Genomic DNA, 16,938 nt, shown 5'->3' on the forward strand with positions numbered 1-16,938 from the left:
CCTCAGCCCCCATAGTTGAGTGAGCCAATTCCTTATAATAAATCTCTGTCGAGTTGGTTCTCTTTCTCTGGAGAACCCCAACTAATCAACATCCCATCAGCCAGAGGTTGTTAAAAGGGCATCCCAGCTGTGAGGAAAACTGCAGATGGAGGCTCTATTCTGGGAGGTATCTCAGTCAGCTCAGCCTGTGTAACAAATACCATAGACTGGGGGCTCAAACAACAGACATCTATTTCTCATAGTACTGGAAACTGGAAGTCCGAGACCAAGGTGTCAGCACCTGAGGCCACTCTCCTTGGTGTGTAGACAGCTGTCTTCTCCCTGTATCCTCACATGGTCTTCCCTTTGTGTGAGTCTGTGTCCTCATCTCCTCTTCTTATAAGGAAACCAGTCTTATTGGATTAGGGCCCACCCCAGTGACCTCATTTGACCTTAATCACCTCTTTAAAGACTCCATCTCCAAATACAGCCCTGTTCTGAGGTCCTGGGCATTAGGGCTCCATAATGTGAATTTGGGGGGATGCAATGCAACCCATATTAGAAGGCAGATGCCTAACTAAAAGCTCAGTCACCACAGAAGGGGATCCTAATGCATAAGCCTCTTGTTTCAGGAACTTAGGGGCCTGTGTGAACCACTGGGGTCCTATATGTTTTGTGAGCTTTCAATGGGGGTGACTTAGGATTTACTGTCATGTCCTCCCAACTGATGTCACTGGCCATCCCAGGCTAGGGGAGCCAACCTCTGTGTCATACACGTTCCTACCTCTAACACCAATTTCTTGATGTTTTGAACCACCATAACCATGATCTCATGCCTGAGCCCCGATACCCTAACAGGGTGTCCATCTCCCACCTATGACATAGTATCTAGTATGCCCAAGTCTGTTAACTCTCAGAGGTGGAACCCAACCACTAAACTTGGCACTTAATGCTCACCTAACTACTTAAAAAAAAAAATCCTCTCAGTGCCTGTATGGCCATGAGGCTGGAGAGCTGAACTGGGGTGCAAAGCCATCGACCCTCGCCCCCCATCTTCTGTGCTCTGGAGCAGGCTGGTGGGTTGAGCCCAGGCCTCCCCACCCCTGCTTCACTGTCTGGTGGGGTCCTCGGGCTGTGTGGGGCCCACCCAGGTCTGTATAGGGGCAGGGCCAGGCCAGGGGAGCGGCTGGAGCAGGATCAGACAGAACGGCCTTGTCTCATTCTCATCCGTTTCCATGGCTGAAGCCAACTCGCTGGCTGCTCAGGGATATCGTGGAGGGCTTCAGGGAGGGGGGTGCCCAGAATGGGGGCAGCTTCCTTCTTCTGACTTTGGGAAGGGAGGAGGCCATGAGGAGAGAATAACAGGAAACAACCCCTGGCCTGGCAGCAGCTGGGAAACAGGGTCTGGGACCCCCACGTCTGCTGATTTTCCAGCTCTCAGATCCCCACCCCTCCCGACAGCTCCAGGGCCCATGGCCTCAGAGGGAGGAGATGCACATGGGATCCAGCACCAACCTATGCCCTGAGCTGGACCCAGGCCAATGAGTGGGGTTCCTTGGGAGCATCCTGAGACCAGTCCACAGTTCCCTCCACCTAGACCTGTAGGCATGAGAAGCTGCAGTGAGAGGACCTGAGAAGGAGCAGTAGCCAGGCCATGCCCACATGCAGGGGTCCCTGCTGTCAGGCTGGCCAGGCTGGTGCAGAGATCTGGGAAGCCTTCCTGGAGGAGGGAGCCTGAAGCAGTGCTGGTTGGCAGACTCTAGAATGCTGGGAAGTGCTGCCTGCTCTGTTCACAGAGGCAGCCACCAGCTGACTGTGGCTCTGGACATTTCAGTGTGGCCCATTCAGTAAGGAGCTAAAAGTTTCATTTGACTTCATTTGAGTTAATTTGCATTTAGACACCCCCAGGCGGCAGCAGTGGCCCTGCTGGACCAAGTGGGCTGGGCTTGGCACTGGACTGGGAACGTCAGGTAAGGTTCCGGGTGGCCCTGGGTCAGCCTGCTGGCCCTTCCCACAGGCTGTGCTGGTGGGAAGCAGGTTTTCTGCTGGCCAAGGGATGGGCTGATGTGAGGCTTGAGGAATGCAACCCCCCCCCATGTTGTCCTCGAATGGTTTCCTCCCTGACCTCACAGGGCTGACAGGGAGGTGCTGGGTCACCCTAGGAACACAGGCCCAACAGAGGAAGACCTTTTCCATGAAAGGCCAGTGGAACTGCATTCCAGGCCTGGCTGCTCACAACCAGGAAGCCGACTGGGAGGGGACCAAGGGCCTGGAAAACCCTAGGGAGTTCTGGTCAACCAGTTTATGTTAATGAGGTGACTTTTGAAAAGCCCCTAAGGATGGGGGCTGGTTGCCAGAACCAACCGTGTGATTAGAGGGTTAGAGCTTTCAGCCCGACCCCTTGACCTCTGGGGAGGAGTGATGGGCTGCAGGTTGAATCAACAGCCAATGGCCAATAATTTAATCAATCACATTTGGTAATGAAGCCTCTGTAAAATCCCAAAAGGACTGGGTTTGGAGAGCTTCTGGGTTGGGGAACACATGGAGATTTGGGGAGAGTGCAGTGTGCTCAGAGGGCATGGATGCTCTGTACCCCTTCCCACATACCTTGCTCTTTGCTCTCTTCCATCTGGCTGTTCCTGAGTTATATCCTTTTATAACAAATCAGTAATCTGGTAGGTAAAATGTTTCTCTGAGTTCTATGAGCCACTCTAATAAACTAATTGAACCCAAGGAGAGGGCTGTTGGAACCTCTGATCTATAGCTGGTTGGTCAGAAGCACAGGTGACAACCTGGACTTCGACTTGCATCTGAAGTGGGGAGGGGGAGAGTGTGAGTGTATGAGACAGTGTGTGTGGCAGTCTTATGGGATCTCATGCTATCAGGTAGATGGATTAAAAATTGAGTTAAATTTTAAGACACCTAGCTGGTGTCAGAGAATTGTGTGGTGTGGGGGACCCTCCCCCCCACATTTAGTGATAAGAAGTGAAGGGTAGTGTGAGAGTATAGGGTACACAGGAGTGTCTGTTTTACAAAGGAACTGAAAGCAAAGTTGTACACCCATCTTCATAGCAGCATTATTCAAAACAGCCAATGGGTGGAAACAACACAAATGTCCACCAATGGGTGAATGGATAATTCAAATATGGTATACACATACAATTGAACATCATTCAGCCCTTAAAAAGGCTGACATATGCTACATCATGGTGGAACCTGGTAGACACAAGCCAGTCACAAAAGGACAAATACTGCATGACTCCACTTCTATGAGTTTCCCAGAGGAGTCAGGTTCATAGAGACAGAGTGGAATGGGGTTCCCAGGGACGGGGAAGGTAGATAGGGATCTGCGTTTGATGGGGATGGAGTTTCCGTATGGGAAGGTGAGAAAGTTCTGGATGATGGGGATGGCTGCAAAAGAGTGTGAACGCGCTTAATGTCCCTGAAATGTGCACCTAAAAATGGTTAAGATGGTAAAGTTTAGGTTATGAGCGGCTCACCACTGTAAAGCAAGGAGAAACTTCTCTGAGGCTCGAGGAGGAGGTCAACTGCAGGAGCAGAAGCCAGCTCAGGGTAGGTGGGCGGGGGACTGACAGCCCGAGGCCTCGCCCCCGCGCAAGGTCCGCCCACCCTCACCCTGGCCACTCACGCGAGCAGCGCTCGCCCGCCTCCAGGGATTGCTGTGGTACTAGCCCGCGCATGCTCGCGCACACTCCGCCTCCACGCACGCTTCGCCCGCCCGCCGTCAGGGGCTGTTTTGGGGCCCGCCTGCACCGCCTCCACCCACCCCCCCACCTCCGCCCCGCGCACGCTCCGCTCGCCCGCCTCCAAGGTGTTGTGGCGCGCGCCCGCCCGCTCGCGCCGCCGCCCGCGCCGCCCCTTCCCGCCGCCTCACTCCGCCCCAAGATGGCGGCCGCAGCGCTGCTCCGGGGTGCAGCTCCAGGGCGCGGCGGCCGGGCCTGGAGCTGGCGGCTGCGCGCTGCCCCGAGGCGTCGCCTGGGCCACAACTCCTGCTGTCAGCGTGGTGAGTCCGCGGGCAGCGCGGCGTGGGCCTGCTTCCTACTGGACGAGCGTGCCCTGGTGCGCGTGCGTGGGCCGGACTCTGCGCCCTTTCTCCTGGGTCTGCTGACCAATGAGCTGCCGCTTCCAGGTCCTGCGGCCGGCGAGGCTTCAACTTCGGCGCGTTCGGGCTACGCCCACTTTCTCAACGTCCAGGGACGCACCCTCTATGACGTCATTCTCTACGGGTGAGAGCGGGTTGGGGCACAGCCTCCGGGGGACCGGGGTAGGGGAGGGGGTATCACCCAGGGGAAGGGCACCCAGGAGCGGGCATGAGAAGGCTTGGAGGATGGGCTTCCATGGAGAGCTCTCAGGGGAGGGGTAGGCACCGGGGAGGGGCGGACAGGGGGCGGAACTAAGGACACCCAGAGGCAGGGCACCTAGGGGAGGGCTACCAATGTCCCAGGACGGACATCCAGGAGAGGACATGCAGGACAGGGCATCCAGGGGAAGGGACACCTGGGAACCTGTGCATGGGGGGGCCGAGGTGGGCCTCCAGGGGAGGACACCTGAGGATGGGAGGCGCGTCCAGGGTAGGGAACTTGGGGACCCGCACACAGGGTGGGCTGGGGATGGGCACCTGGGGGAGGGCACCGGGGCAGGGCAGCCATAGGTGAGCTGGAGCCTGCACCCAGGGATGGGCCAGTGACACTCACCAATGGGAGGGCCTGGGCGTCCCTGCGCCTGGCCTCTGATCCTGCTCAGACCCACTGCACGGAGAAGGGGTCGTGGCACCTGCAGCCACACTGCAGGGAGCAATCTCTGCGCGACTGGCTTGTGCTACTACTTCCTGAGTTCTCCAGTGTACACACATTTCTGTCCAAAGTCTCTCCGTATTCAGTGATTATTAGCGTTTGGTGTTTTACATCAGTCAGTGCTGATTTTATCATGACTTTCTGTGATGGTCACCAAGACAAGTCAAGTCAGTGGCCTTTAGAGCTATAGAGCTTTTGGTTTTCACTTGCTTAGCTTTCTCAGACTTTCTCAGAGGTTCTTCTAGAACCTCTCATGCAGTTGCAGGTCGTTGCTCTGCCTGAAACTGCCCTGGAAACTCCAGTGTCCCTCTTCTATTGTGGGTTCTTGTCTGCCTCTTCCTCAGTGCCTACCTGCTGGAGGAGTATGTTCTTTAGTGCCTTGTTGAGAGGTAGGATACTTCAGGTGGACCTTTGACTCCTTCAAATGGTTTTACCTGATAGCTTGGCCGGGCATAAAATTCTAGGCTGAAAATCGTCCCTGAAAACATTGAAGCCACAACTGGCATTGCTGTCAAGAAGCCTGGTGCCTTTTTATTTTTAAGCCTTTGTGTGTGACTGCTTTTTCTTTGGACACTCTTCGGGGCTCTTTTTCATCCTGATGTCTTGAAGTGTTACGACGATGTGTTGTATTTTGGGTCTTCTTTCACGTCATGTTGCTGGGCACTTGGTGGGCTGTATGACTCTGGAACAGGACTCAGTAAAGTATGACCCTTGGGCAGATCCAGCTCACTCTCTGTTTTCATAAGTAAAGTTTGGTTGGAATGCTGCATGCCCATTTGTTTGTATACTGTGTGGCTACTTTCATTTTCCAATGGCAAAAGTATAATTAGTAATATAATAATGTGGTAGAGACCGTGTGGCCGCAAACCTAAATTATTTACAGTCTGGTTCTTTACAGACAAGGTTTGTTGTCATTATCTGTTTTATGTAATTATTACCTTCCCAGTAGTTGCTTTAATCTCTTTTAGAAACTGCGTTCTTTGATTATCTTAAACCCTCTGTGTCAGTAATTTTCAGTTAATCTATCAGTGTTGTAATGATGTTGTTTTGGTCCCCACATTTTCTTCCTTGAGTCTCCAGTCTGCCTTTACATCTTTATGCCTTTGCATTCTTGTTATAATGAATTTTATATCCTCGTAAGTCACTCTACAGTGTAAAATTTTTTTGTTTCTAGGGGTTTTTTTCTCTTCATACTTTTCCTCAGGTCTGAAGCGTTTTTGCTTAGCTGCTGGGCCAGCAGTTCTTGTCACCAAGCATGTATGTGGTGGCTCTCTCCACACATTGTGGATGCCCCGATTTGTCCTATAGAGGAGTTTGTTTTTCTCTCTCTTGTTAATTCCTGAGAATGGGGTATCGCAGTGCCACTTGCTGTCTGTGTGCTAAGGGAATTGGGGTGCACTGTGATGACGCCCCATGACCCCAGGTGCTCTTCTGAGATTCCAACTCAAAGTCCTTTGTGGGGAGTGCTGCCCCGAGGGATGGAGTGGGGTCTTCATTCCATCAGAAAGAGACAGCCTGAGTTAGTGGCCCCACTTCTCCTGAGCAGTTAGAGGAGAGAAGATATGAGAACACTCCCTCAGATGGCTGCTCTTGGGCCTGGGGGCTTGGTAAACAATGTCCAGATTTTGCTCTCCCAGTTCTGCTCAGGGGCATGGGGTGCCAAGCCTGCTGGCCTTCCACCCCGTCGCTATGCCTTTGTTCTGGTCTGATGCCTGCTGTTAGTTCATGGGATGTGGTCCTTCCCCTCCTGGTTGCTCTTGGCCCTTTACCTACATCTGATCTCACTGAGGTCTGCTTTCTGGGGAGAGGGACACACTGGCAACTGGCTGTCCCGCCTGGGAGCCTGGGACCTTCCTGTTTTCTTTGTGCTTGCTCTCTGCCTGGTGTTTTCTCTGCACCGTCTCTCTGGAATTTTTCTTTTTTTTTTCTGGCCAACTGCGCAGCTTGCGGGACTTCAGTTCCCAGACCGGGGATCAAACTCAGGCCACGGCAGTGAAAGCCTGGAATCCTAACCACTAGACCACCAGGGAACTCCCTGGAATTTTTCATTTAAACTGTCATGCTTCTAGTTTCCCATCCTTGAGTTGTTCCTTCCTCAGTGCACCCTGGTCCGGATGTAGAAGCATCTCTCAGACAAAGCTTTAGCTTTTTGTTTTTGTCTTTTTTAAATAGATCTTTATTGGAGTACAGTTGCTTCATAATACTGTGTTAGTTTATGTTGTACAACAAAGTGAATCAGCCATATGCATACATATGTCCCCATATCCCCTCCCTCTTGAGTCTCCCTCCCACCCTCCCTATCCCACCCCTCTAGGTCATTGCAAAGCACCGAGCTGATCTCCCTGTGCTGTGCTGCTGCTTCCCTCTAGCTAACTATTTTACATTCGGTAGTGTATATATGTCGATGCTACTCTACTTCGCCCCAGCTTCCTCCTCCCCGCTCCGTGTTCTCAAGTCCATTCTCTATGTCTGTGTCTTTATTCCTGCCCTGCCACTAGGTTCATCAGTTCCATTTTCTTTGATTCCATATATATGTGTTAGCATACGGTATTTTTCTGTTTCTGACTTCACTCTGTATGACAGACTCTAGGTCCATCCACCTCACTACAGATAACTCAATTTCATTTCTTTTTATGGCTGAGTAATATTCCATTGTATGTATGTGCCACATCTTCTTTATCCGTTCATCTGTCAGTGAACACTTAGGTTGTTTCCATGTCCTGGCTATTGTAAGTAGTGCTGCAATGAACATTGTGGTATATGTCTCTTTTTGAATTATGGTTTTCTCAGGGTATATGCCCAGTAGTGGGATTGCTGGGTCAAACGGTAGTTCTATTTTTAGTTTTTTACAGAACCTCCAACCATTCTCCATAGCAGTTGTATCAATTTACATTCCTACCAACAAGCTTTTTGTTTTTAGAGTAGACTTTATAGGGAGTTCCCTGTTGGCCTAGTGGTTAGGATTCTAAACTTTCACTGACGTGGCCTGGGTTCAATCTCTAGTCAGGGAACTGAGATCCTGCAAGCCATGTGGTGTGGCCAAAAAAATAAAGAAAAAAGAAAAGGTAGACTTTTTAGACGAATTTTAGGTTCATAGCAAAATTTAGGGGAATGTACAGAGACTTCTTATATACTCTCTGCCCCTACGCATGCATAGTCTCCCCCGTTATCAACCTCTTCCTCCAAAGTAGTATGTTATGTACAATCGACGAGCCTGCATTAACACCAAAATTACTCAGAGTCCTTAATTCACATTAGGGTTCACTGCTGGTGCTGGACAAATTGGACAAATGTATAATAATGTGTATGTACTATTATAATATATATGGTAGTTTCACTACCCCTAAATATCCTCTGTGCTCTACCTATTCAACCCTCCCTTCCTCCTAACGCCTCACAAAGGATCTTTTTGGATCTGGAACTGTCTCCATAGTTTCACTTTTTCCAGAACGTCACGTAGTTGGAATCATAGAGTATGCAGCCTTTTCAGATTGACTTCTTTCACTTAATCATATACATTTGTGTCCTCCATGTCTTTTCAGGGCTTGATAGCTCATTTTAGTGTTGAATAATAGTCCATTGTTTGGATGTACCAGTTTATGTATCCATCTACTGAAGGACTTCAGCAGTTGCTTCCATATTGTTGCAATTATGAATAAAGGTGCTATAAACATCTGTGTACAGGTTTCTGTGTGGCGGTTAGTTTTCATCTCCTTTTAGGTAAATACCAGGGAGTGTGATTGCTGGATTGTAAGGTAAGAATATGTGTAGTTTTGTAGGGAACCACCAAAATATCTTCCAAAGTAGCTGTACGATTTTGCATTCCCACCAGCAATGAATGAAGACTTTCCGTTGCTCCATAACCTCACCAGCATTTGGTGGTGTCAGTGTTCTGGATTTTGATCATTCTAATAGGTGTGTAATGGTAGCTTGTTGTTTTTTTAATTTGCTTTTCCCCGATGACATATGACGTGGAGCATCGTTTCATACGCTGTTTGCCACCTATCTTTGGGGAGGTGTTTGTTGAGGTCTTTGGCCCATTTTTAATCAGGTTGTTTCCTTATTTGAGTTGTAAGTGCTTTTGTATATTTTGAGTGACAGTCCTTTGTCAGATGTGACTTTTCAAACCTTTTCTCCCAGTCTGTGGCTTGACTCCTCACCCTCTCAGCTGAGGCTTTGTGGTTTTTTTTTTTTTTTTTTTTTTTCGATACGCAGGCCTCTCACTGTTGTGGCCTCTCCCGTTGCAGAGCACAGGTTCCGGACGCGCAGGCTTGGCGGCCATGGCTCACGGGCCCAGCCGCTCCGCGGCATGTGGGGTCTTCCCGGACCGGGGCACGAACCCGTGTCCCCTGCATCGGCAGGCGGACTCTCAACCACTGCGCCACCAGGGAAGCCCGAGGCTTTGTGTTTTGAAAGTCTTTCCTCATTCTGACCATGTGTTTGTTTCCTGGGCCTCTGTCTTCATGATGGAGGCCTTAAGTGCTGGCTGCAGAGGAGATGCTCCAGGTGCTGGTCCTGGGCTGCTCTGGCTTTTGTGGGACACACTGAAGTCTCTGTCTACGGGTTTCTGGGGGGTGTCTCTGGGGGCCATCCCACCGGGGTTGCCTGGTGAGGATTCGGATGGTCCACTGCTCCCTTGTTTCTCTCCATGCCTGGTTCCCCTTGTGCTCGTCTCAGCTGGCTCCATGCTGAGTCTGGTCTCGGCAGGTTCCTGGTATGTGTGTACCCAGCAGAGGGAAGGTGGGCAGTGGGGCTAGTGCATCTCTGCCCAGGACCTCATGGTTCCTATGGCAACCCCACTGAGCCTCCATTTAACCCACATCTCTTCTGCCCTCCTGCTGTGGCCATGCTCTGTGGGCCCCTGGATTGTCCACTTCCTGCCTTGTGGGGAGCGTGTAGGGCTCCATATACTCAGTCCCCCATGGGCACGCTGTAGGCTGTTCCCTTAGGCGACTTGGAGTATGCCAGCCTGACAGGGTCCTCCGTGTACAGTCCTGCAGCAGTCCAAGGCCCCTGGTGAGTGCCGCCACTCCTTGACAGGCATTTGGGTCTGGTCTCTGTGCACCTGTGTGTCCCTTACCTGCTAGCCCCCTTGGGCCCCATGCCTGCCCATGCCTCATGACCTGGTACCTGCAGTGCCCCTGAGGGGATCTGTTTACGTGTGAAGACCCTGGCCCTGGGCAGAGCTGGGTCCAGGGCTGCACTCGAGGCGTGAGGTCTCTGTGTTTATGGGGGTGGTGGGTACCGGGGTGTCAGGTACTGTGCAGGGCATTGGGCTGCTGGAGGAGGGCACTCTGGGCGTTCTGGATGAGGAGTTAGGTGGGCTTGACCCTCCCTTTTTGGGTTTTCACACAGCCTGCGTCCTGGGCAGGAGGGTGGGTGAGGATGGACACCTGGGATTGCACTGCCACCACATGCCATATCCAGGTCCTGCCCGCCAGGCCGTCTGGGGAGGCTGCAGGTGCCCCTTGACCTTCCTTTTCCTGCTGCTGCGGTTGTGCCGCTAGGAGGGGCTTCCAGGCTTAGCAAATAAAATTGTGGGTTGCCCAGCTAAATTTCAAACAGACACGGGTGACTTTTTAGGAGGTGACCTGTGCAGTGTTTGGGAAATACATATACTAAAGACATTACACTGTTTTCTGAAGTTGAAATTTGACTGGACATCCTGTGTTTTATCTGGCGGCTCTACTCAGGGGCACTTGGTGATGTCTGGGGATATTTGTGGTTGTCATTCAGGCGTGGATGCTCCTTGCATCTAGTGGCCTGGGCCCAGGGGTGCTCTCAGCGCTCAGCAGTGCCCAGGATGGCCCCACAGAGAGTGCTCCAGCCCACACATTGGCCATGCCAGCCAAGAAAGCTGCCCTGAGCATAGGCTCACCCTACTTCACCCCTTCTTCTGACCTGTCCCCTGTTACTCAACTGCAGCAGGGGCAGCAGACAGTCTGATTTGGAGTGGTGGGGAGCAGGGGTGCATTGCAGCTTTGTTGATCCTCAGGGGCTGAATGGCACATGGCCATTTGCACAGGTAGCTCAGAAAGTGTCTGAGCCCAGAACCTGGCCCTGCCCCACCCAATTTGTCTTGAACCCCGTGGAACATCGGCCCCATGAGTGAGATGGGGGCATCAGCCTGGGGCCTGTCTACCCCGGCATCCTGGTGGTCCCTTCACCAGCCCTTCTCAGGGCCCTCCCCATGCTGGGCCTCCTCCCTCCTTGGGTATGGCTTTACCCTCATTTCTCCCTCTTCCCTCCAAGGTTTACTCTCCCCTACAACCTCACATTCTGTCCACCCATGCCCAATTCCTCCCCTTGCCAGTATTTCATACTGTTTCTGTCTGCTTCCTTTATCGGAGATTAAAAAAATAAAAATGTATGTAAATTGATACAGCCACCGTGGAGAACAGTATGGAGGTTCCTTAAAAAAATACAAATAGAACTACCATATGACCCAGCAATCCCACTACTGGGCATATACCCTGAGAAAACCATAATTCAAGAAGAGTCACGTACCAAAATGTTCATTGCAGCTCTATTTACAATAGCCCGGAGATGGAAACAACCTAAGTGCCCATCATCGGATGAATGGATAAAGAAGATGTGGCACATATATACAATGGAATATTACTCAGCCATAAAAAGAAACGAAATTGAGCTATTTGTAATGAGGTGGATAGACCTAGAGTCTGTCATACAGAGTGAAGTAAGTCCGAAAGACAAATACTGTATGCTAACACATATATATGGAATTTAAGAAAAAAAATGTCATGAAGAACCTAGGGGTAAGACAGGAATAAAGACACAGACCTACTAGAGAATGGACTTGAGGATATGGGGAGGCGGAAGGGTAAGCTGTGACAGAGCGAGAGAGTGGCATGGACATATATACACTACCAAACGTAAGGTAGATAGCTAGTGGGAAGCAGCTGCATAGCACAGGGAGATCAGCTCGGTGCTTTGTGACCGCCTGGAGGGGTGGGATAGGGAGGGTGGGAGGGAGGGAGACGCAAGAGGGAAGAGATATGGGAACATATGTATATGTATAACTGATTCACTTTGTTATAAAGCAGAAACTCACACACCGTTGTAAAGCAATTATACTCCAATAAAGATGTAAAAAAATAAATAAATAAATAAAAAATAAAAATGTACCTGCACATGGTTAAAAAACCTAATAACATTAAAAGGCTTTTGATGAAAATTGACCGACTGCTGTCTTCCTTCTCACCGGCATGGACCAGTCTTCTCCAGAGGCAGCTCCTTTTTCTTCTTTCTTTTTAACTTTTTATTTCGAAATAATTATAGATTTACAGTAAGCCACAAAAAAATGAACAGGGATGTCCCATATACCCTTCACCCAGTTCCTGCAGTAGCATCATCTTGCCTCCTATAGTCCAGGGTCACAATTGGGACGGACATGGGCCAGCCACAGGGCACCCTCAGGTTCTCCCAGATTTCCACATGCTCTCATGCATGCAGCTCTGATTTGATCACACATGTAGACCTGTGTAACCTCGATCAAGACAGAGCTGCTCCATTACCATCAAGCTCCCTTCCGCCCTCTGTGGGCATACTGCCCTTCTCATCCCCTTATCCCCGAGCATAAAGATGCTCGCTCTCCATGTTTATGATCATGTCATTTCAGGAATATCGTACAAACAGAGTCTTCTGAGATTGGATTTCACTCACCTTCATGCCCTTTGGCTTCATCAGTAGTCTGTTCCTTTTCCCTGCTGAGTAGTATTCCATTGAGGGAATGGACCACAGTTTGTTTAACCATTCACCAACTGAAGAATATTTTGGTTTCGTTTCTTGGCTGTTAAGAATAAAACTGCCTCTAACGTTCATGCACAGGTTTTATGTGAACACCTGGGGTGTTTTCTGGGATAAATACCCAGGAGTACAATGGCTGGGTTGTGTGGTAGCTGCATGTTTAGTTTTATAAAGGACTGCAAACCATTTTCCAGAATGTCTGTTCCATTTACGTTGCCACCAGCAAGGCTGAATGATCCAACTTCTCTGCATCCTCACTGCCTTGGATGTTCTTATTTCTGATAGTTGTGCCGTGGTATCTCATCGTGGTTTTAATTTGCCTTTGTTTCATGATAAGTGACTTTGAACTTCTTTCCTTGTGGTTATCTGAGGCAGCGCCTTTGAACTCTCCTGTTTTTCTCTGTCATTTTAATTCCATCCGTAAATGATCCTTTTTCTGCCCCTCAGCTGATCTCATTTTTGACCTTTGAGGACTGTTTGGAAGGTGAGGTGCTAACCTGACTTGCGGCTACAGCCTGCTGTGTTCCACATGGTTGTCCCTGTCCTTATTGGACCCGTGGCTGATAGTTATATGCATGGACATGACAGGGTTTGTGCTGTAAGGTGAACCCACCAAGCAAGCCTCTGTAGCTCTTTCCTCGGGGTGGGGGGGGGTGACTGGCTGCTCCAGGGCAGCAGTTAACCCTTTCCTGCCTGGGGAGGGGGTTGGGGGCACAGCTGATGGGTTCTGGAGGAGGGGTCTGGGGTACCAGCTGATGACCTTTCTGTCTTATACGTGCTCCTGGAAGGTCTTACCCGCTTCTGTGTCTCAGCTCCCACCCAGCTGTGGGTCCTTGCTCAAGCCACATCTATAACCAGGACTCCAGCCATGTACTCTGGGTCCTGGATGTCTCCACTTAGGGCCCCTCCACCATGTCTGATGGTGCACTGGTCTCTCCTCTGTGCTCATCTGTCTGTAAGGGCCCCATCATCCATCCGTCAATGACAACAGGATCTGGGGTCATTCCGGTGGATGTGGGCTGCCTGAAGTGAGGGTTAGGATGGTTCTGGAGCCCTGATCAGGTTGCGGAGCTCCCCTAGGGGAGGTGGGCGGTGGGCATGGGTAGGGTGTGGCTTCACCACGCATCTCACCTGTGTCAGCTGTCTGCTGTCCTCCCAGCTCTTCCTGCCTGCCCACATCCCTCCTGAAATCCATTGTGTGCCCTGCCTTAGGACCCTTGGCTTCTCAGTGGCTTCTCAGGGCTGGAGGAGACAAATCCTGGACTTCAGTGTGGCTGTCTGTGCCTTTCCGCCTCACCTTGCGCACCAGACACCACTGTGGTCCCAGGGCCCTGCTTCCCACCTGTTGGGCCAAGCCCTCTCCTCCACCTGCCAGACTGTTTCCTGGGGTTTCCTCCCTGGGCAGGGAGGGGTGGTGCCATGAGGTCTCCAGCACATGGCTGTGCTGTGCAGCTTTAATAGGTGGTCCAAGGTGCACTTGGGAGGCACAGCCACGTACGGCCGCAGCCTGACTCCATGCACTTTCCACGGTGTGCTGTGCCCGCCCCCATGCACCCTTTCCTCTCCCCGCAGGCTCCCTGAGGGCTCCCACGAGCAGCCCACTTTCCTCCTGGAGTGTGACAGCTCAGTGCTGGATGCGCTGCAGAGGCACCTGGTGCTGCACAAGATCCGGCGGAAGGTCACCGTGGAGCCATGCCCCGAGCTGCGGGTGTGGGCCGTGCTGCCCTGTGCCCCTGAGGAGGCCGGCAGGGCTGTGCTGCTTCAGGAGAAGGCCAAGTGCACCACCATCCTCACCCGTGATCCCCGGACTGCTCGCATGGGCTGGCGGCTCCTCTCCCAGGATGAGGGCTCAGCGCTGGTGCTCGGGGGCCGTCTTGGGGACCTCCAGGATTATCACCGACACCGGTACCAGCAAGGTATGGACATGGGGTTGGACCTGGGGAAGGGTCGGGGGTAGAGGAGTGGTGCTGGATGGGGGCGGGGGAAGGACAGGGTGGGATGGGAAGGGACCGGAGGGGTGTGACACAGAGCCCTGGGGAAACTGTGTGGTGAGCCCAGGCACTGGGAGGAGCCAGGGGAGAGAGCAGAGATCCGGGGTCAGGGGTAGGGTTGACTTCATTAGTGGGTGGTATTGAGGGCCAGACCAAGGTGCTCACCCAGGGACCAGAGCGGGGGGCTGGAGTAGGGCCCTGGAGGATGGGGAGGGACAAGAAGGGGTTCTAGGAGGGACCCAGAGGATTGTGGCGGGTCAGGTGGTGGGACTCCTACAGGTCAGTACCCCCGGCCACTCTTGATTGAGCCCCCAGCTCTGGAGGACACCTTAGTCTCACCAAGCCTCTCCCTACCTCTACAGGCGTTCCCGAGGGGGTCCATGACCTGCCCCCAGGAGTAGCCCTACCGCTGGAGTCTAACCTGGCCTTCATGAATGGCGTCAGCTTCACCAAAGGCTGCTACATTGGCCAGGAGCTGACGGCTCGCACCCACCACATGGGTGTCATCCGAAAGCGCCTCTTCCCAGTACAGCTCTCAGGCCCCCTCCCTGTGGGCAGCATTGCCCCTGGCACCTCTGTGCTCACCAAGTCGGGGCAGGCAGCCGGCAAGTACAGGGCAGGCCTGGGGGACGTGGGTCTGGCTCTGTTGCGGTCCGAGAAAATCAAGGGTCCTCTCCACATCAGAAGCTCTGAGAGTGGCCTTGTGGCCCTAACTGCATCTGTGCCAGACTGGTGGCCCACATCCACTAAGTAGTCCTGGATGTCCCTGCAGTCCTGTACAAGGCCTCTGTTTATCTGCTGCACCCTGTAGGCCAGCCCCCACTTCCTAGGGTGGCCCAGCTGAAAGAATACCCCCTTGGAGGGTCCCCAAGTATACGTGGGCCTCCCAGAGCTGCAGGCATGGTGGGGCATGCTGCTGCAGCCCAGGTGTTCCCAGCCCATCATGCTTCCTGTGGAGGGTCCTGTGCTGAGGCTGGCTGTCCTCTCGTGGTGGCTTTGTGGCTGGAGCATCAGGAGCCCTCCTGAGGACTGAGGGTGGGTAGAAGTGAGTCCTGTGCCTGCCTCTGTGCTGAGCAGAGGCCCAGCTTCCCCCAGGCCCTGGATGAGATTCCGAACCATATAGATCTAGAGGTAGTTCATCCGTCAGCCAAGGGCAGGATGCCTCGGGGCTGTCCGCACCCCTCTGATCCTGCTTGGTCAGGCCTGGAAAGGAGGCTTCTTAGTGTCTGGGGTGGCTGAAGGGGCAAGTGGGCTCTGGGAATGGTCTTACCATGTTGGCTTGGGGGCATGTCTCAGGGTGGGAATCTCTTGGGGCCAGGTGGAGTGGCGGTGTCTGTGAGTGGAGGCACATGCACTGCTCACACCCACCTGAGCCCTCCAAGGTGTATCTCTGTGCTCAGGGGTGCCAGCTGGGGGAGCCCCAATACCATTTTATGCCAGGGTAGCACATCTCCACAGCTTCGGCCCCACAATGGCATTGGCAGCCCCCTCTCCCCACCATAGCCCTCATGAGCTCAGGGGAGGAGTGGCTGCCCTGGGACGACAGTGCCCAGGGTGCAGAGAGGAGTTTCTGCTTGGCTTACTTGCTGCTGTTTTCTGATGTAGTCATGTCTTCACAGTAAGGGGATGACTTACTTCCCCACTTTAAACCACTGACCTCCATTTTCCCACTGCAGTGTGAATCTCGTGGCTACTGGGTGTCCTACCTGATGCCTCAGAGTGGCTATTAAAGTGTGACGCACAACTGCCCCATGTGGAACTCTGGTTTTTTTTTTCCCCCCTTAACTTTATTTATTTATTTATTTAAAATTTTTATTGTAGTATAGTTGATTTGCAATGTTGTGTTAGTTTCTGCTATACAGCAATCAGTTATACATACATCCACCCTTTTTGAGATTCTTTTTCCATCTAGGTCATTACATAGTATTGAGGAGAGCTCCCTGTGCTATACAGTAGGTCCTTATTATCTGTTTTATATATAGTAGTGTGTATATGTCAATCCCAATCTCCCAATTTATCTCTCCCCCACCCCTCCCCACTTCCCACCCTGGTAACCATAAGTTTGTTTTCTACATCTGTGACTCTATTTCTGTTTTGTAAATAAGTTCATTTGTACCATTTTTTTTAAGATTCCGCATGTAAGCGATATCATATGATATTTGTCTTTCTCTGTCTGACTTACTTCACTCAGCATGACAATCTGTAGGTCCATCCATGTTGCTGCAAATGATATTATTTTGTTCTTTTTTATGGCTGAGTAATATTCCATTGTATATATGTACATTTTTTTTAAAGATTTCAACAAATTTTTACAATATATATTGAGCACGAATTCCTGTACAGCTTATTCTTACTAGTTGGGATCCAGCTATTCCAATGTATTATGA

At 51.7% G+C, this 16,938-nt stretch overlaps 1 protein-coding gene across 4 annotated transcripts in view; it reads left to right on the plus strand.

Annotated features, from left to right (window-relative positions):
• The first annotated feature begins 3,768 nt into the window (after positions 1-3,768).
• The window catches only part of IBA57 (iron-sulfur cluster assembly factor IBA57), a 74,512-nt gene continuing 61,342 nt past the window's right edge, over positions 3,769-16,938 (plus strand). The window contains exons 1-4 of one of the 4 annotated variants that reach the window (XM_073802924.1): positions 3,775-4,003; positions 4,130-4,226; positions 14,133-14,476; positions 14,914-15,156. In XM_073802924.1, coding sequence (XP_073659025.1) covers positions 3,886-4,003; positions 4,130-4,226; positions 14,133-14,476; positions 14,914-15,156 — 802 coding nt within the window. In that variant the 5' untranslated portion in view covers positions 3,775-3,885. Of the gene's footprint in view, positions 4,227-14,132; positions 14,477-14,913; positions 16,884-16,938 lie in introns of those variants that run through there. The other 3 variants (XM_073802923.1, XM_019937386.3, XM_073802925.1) reach the window with 3 other exon arrangements.

The sequence above is a fragment of the Tursiops truncatus genome, chromosome 3, assembly GCF_011762595.2.
Source record: "Tursiops truncatus isolate mTurTru1 chromosome 3, mTurTru1.mat.Y, whole genome shotgun sequence".
NCBI classification, from domain to species: Eukaryota; Metazoa; Chordata; class Mammalia; order Artiodactyla; family Delphinidae; genus Tursiops; species Tursiops truncatus.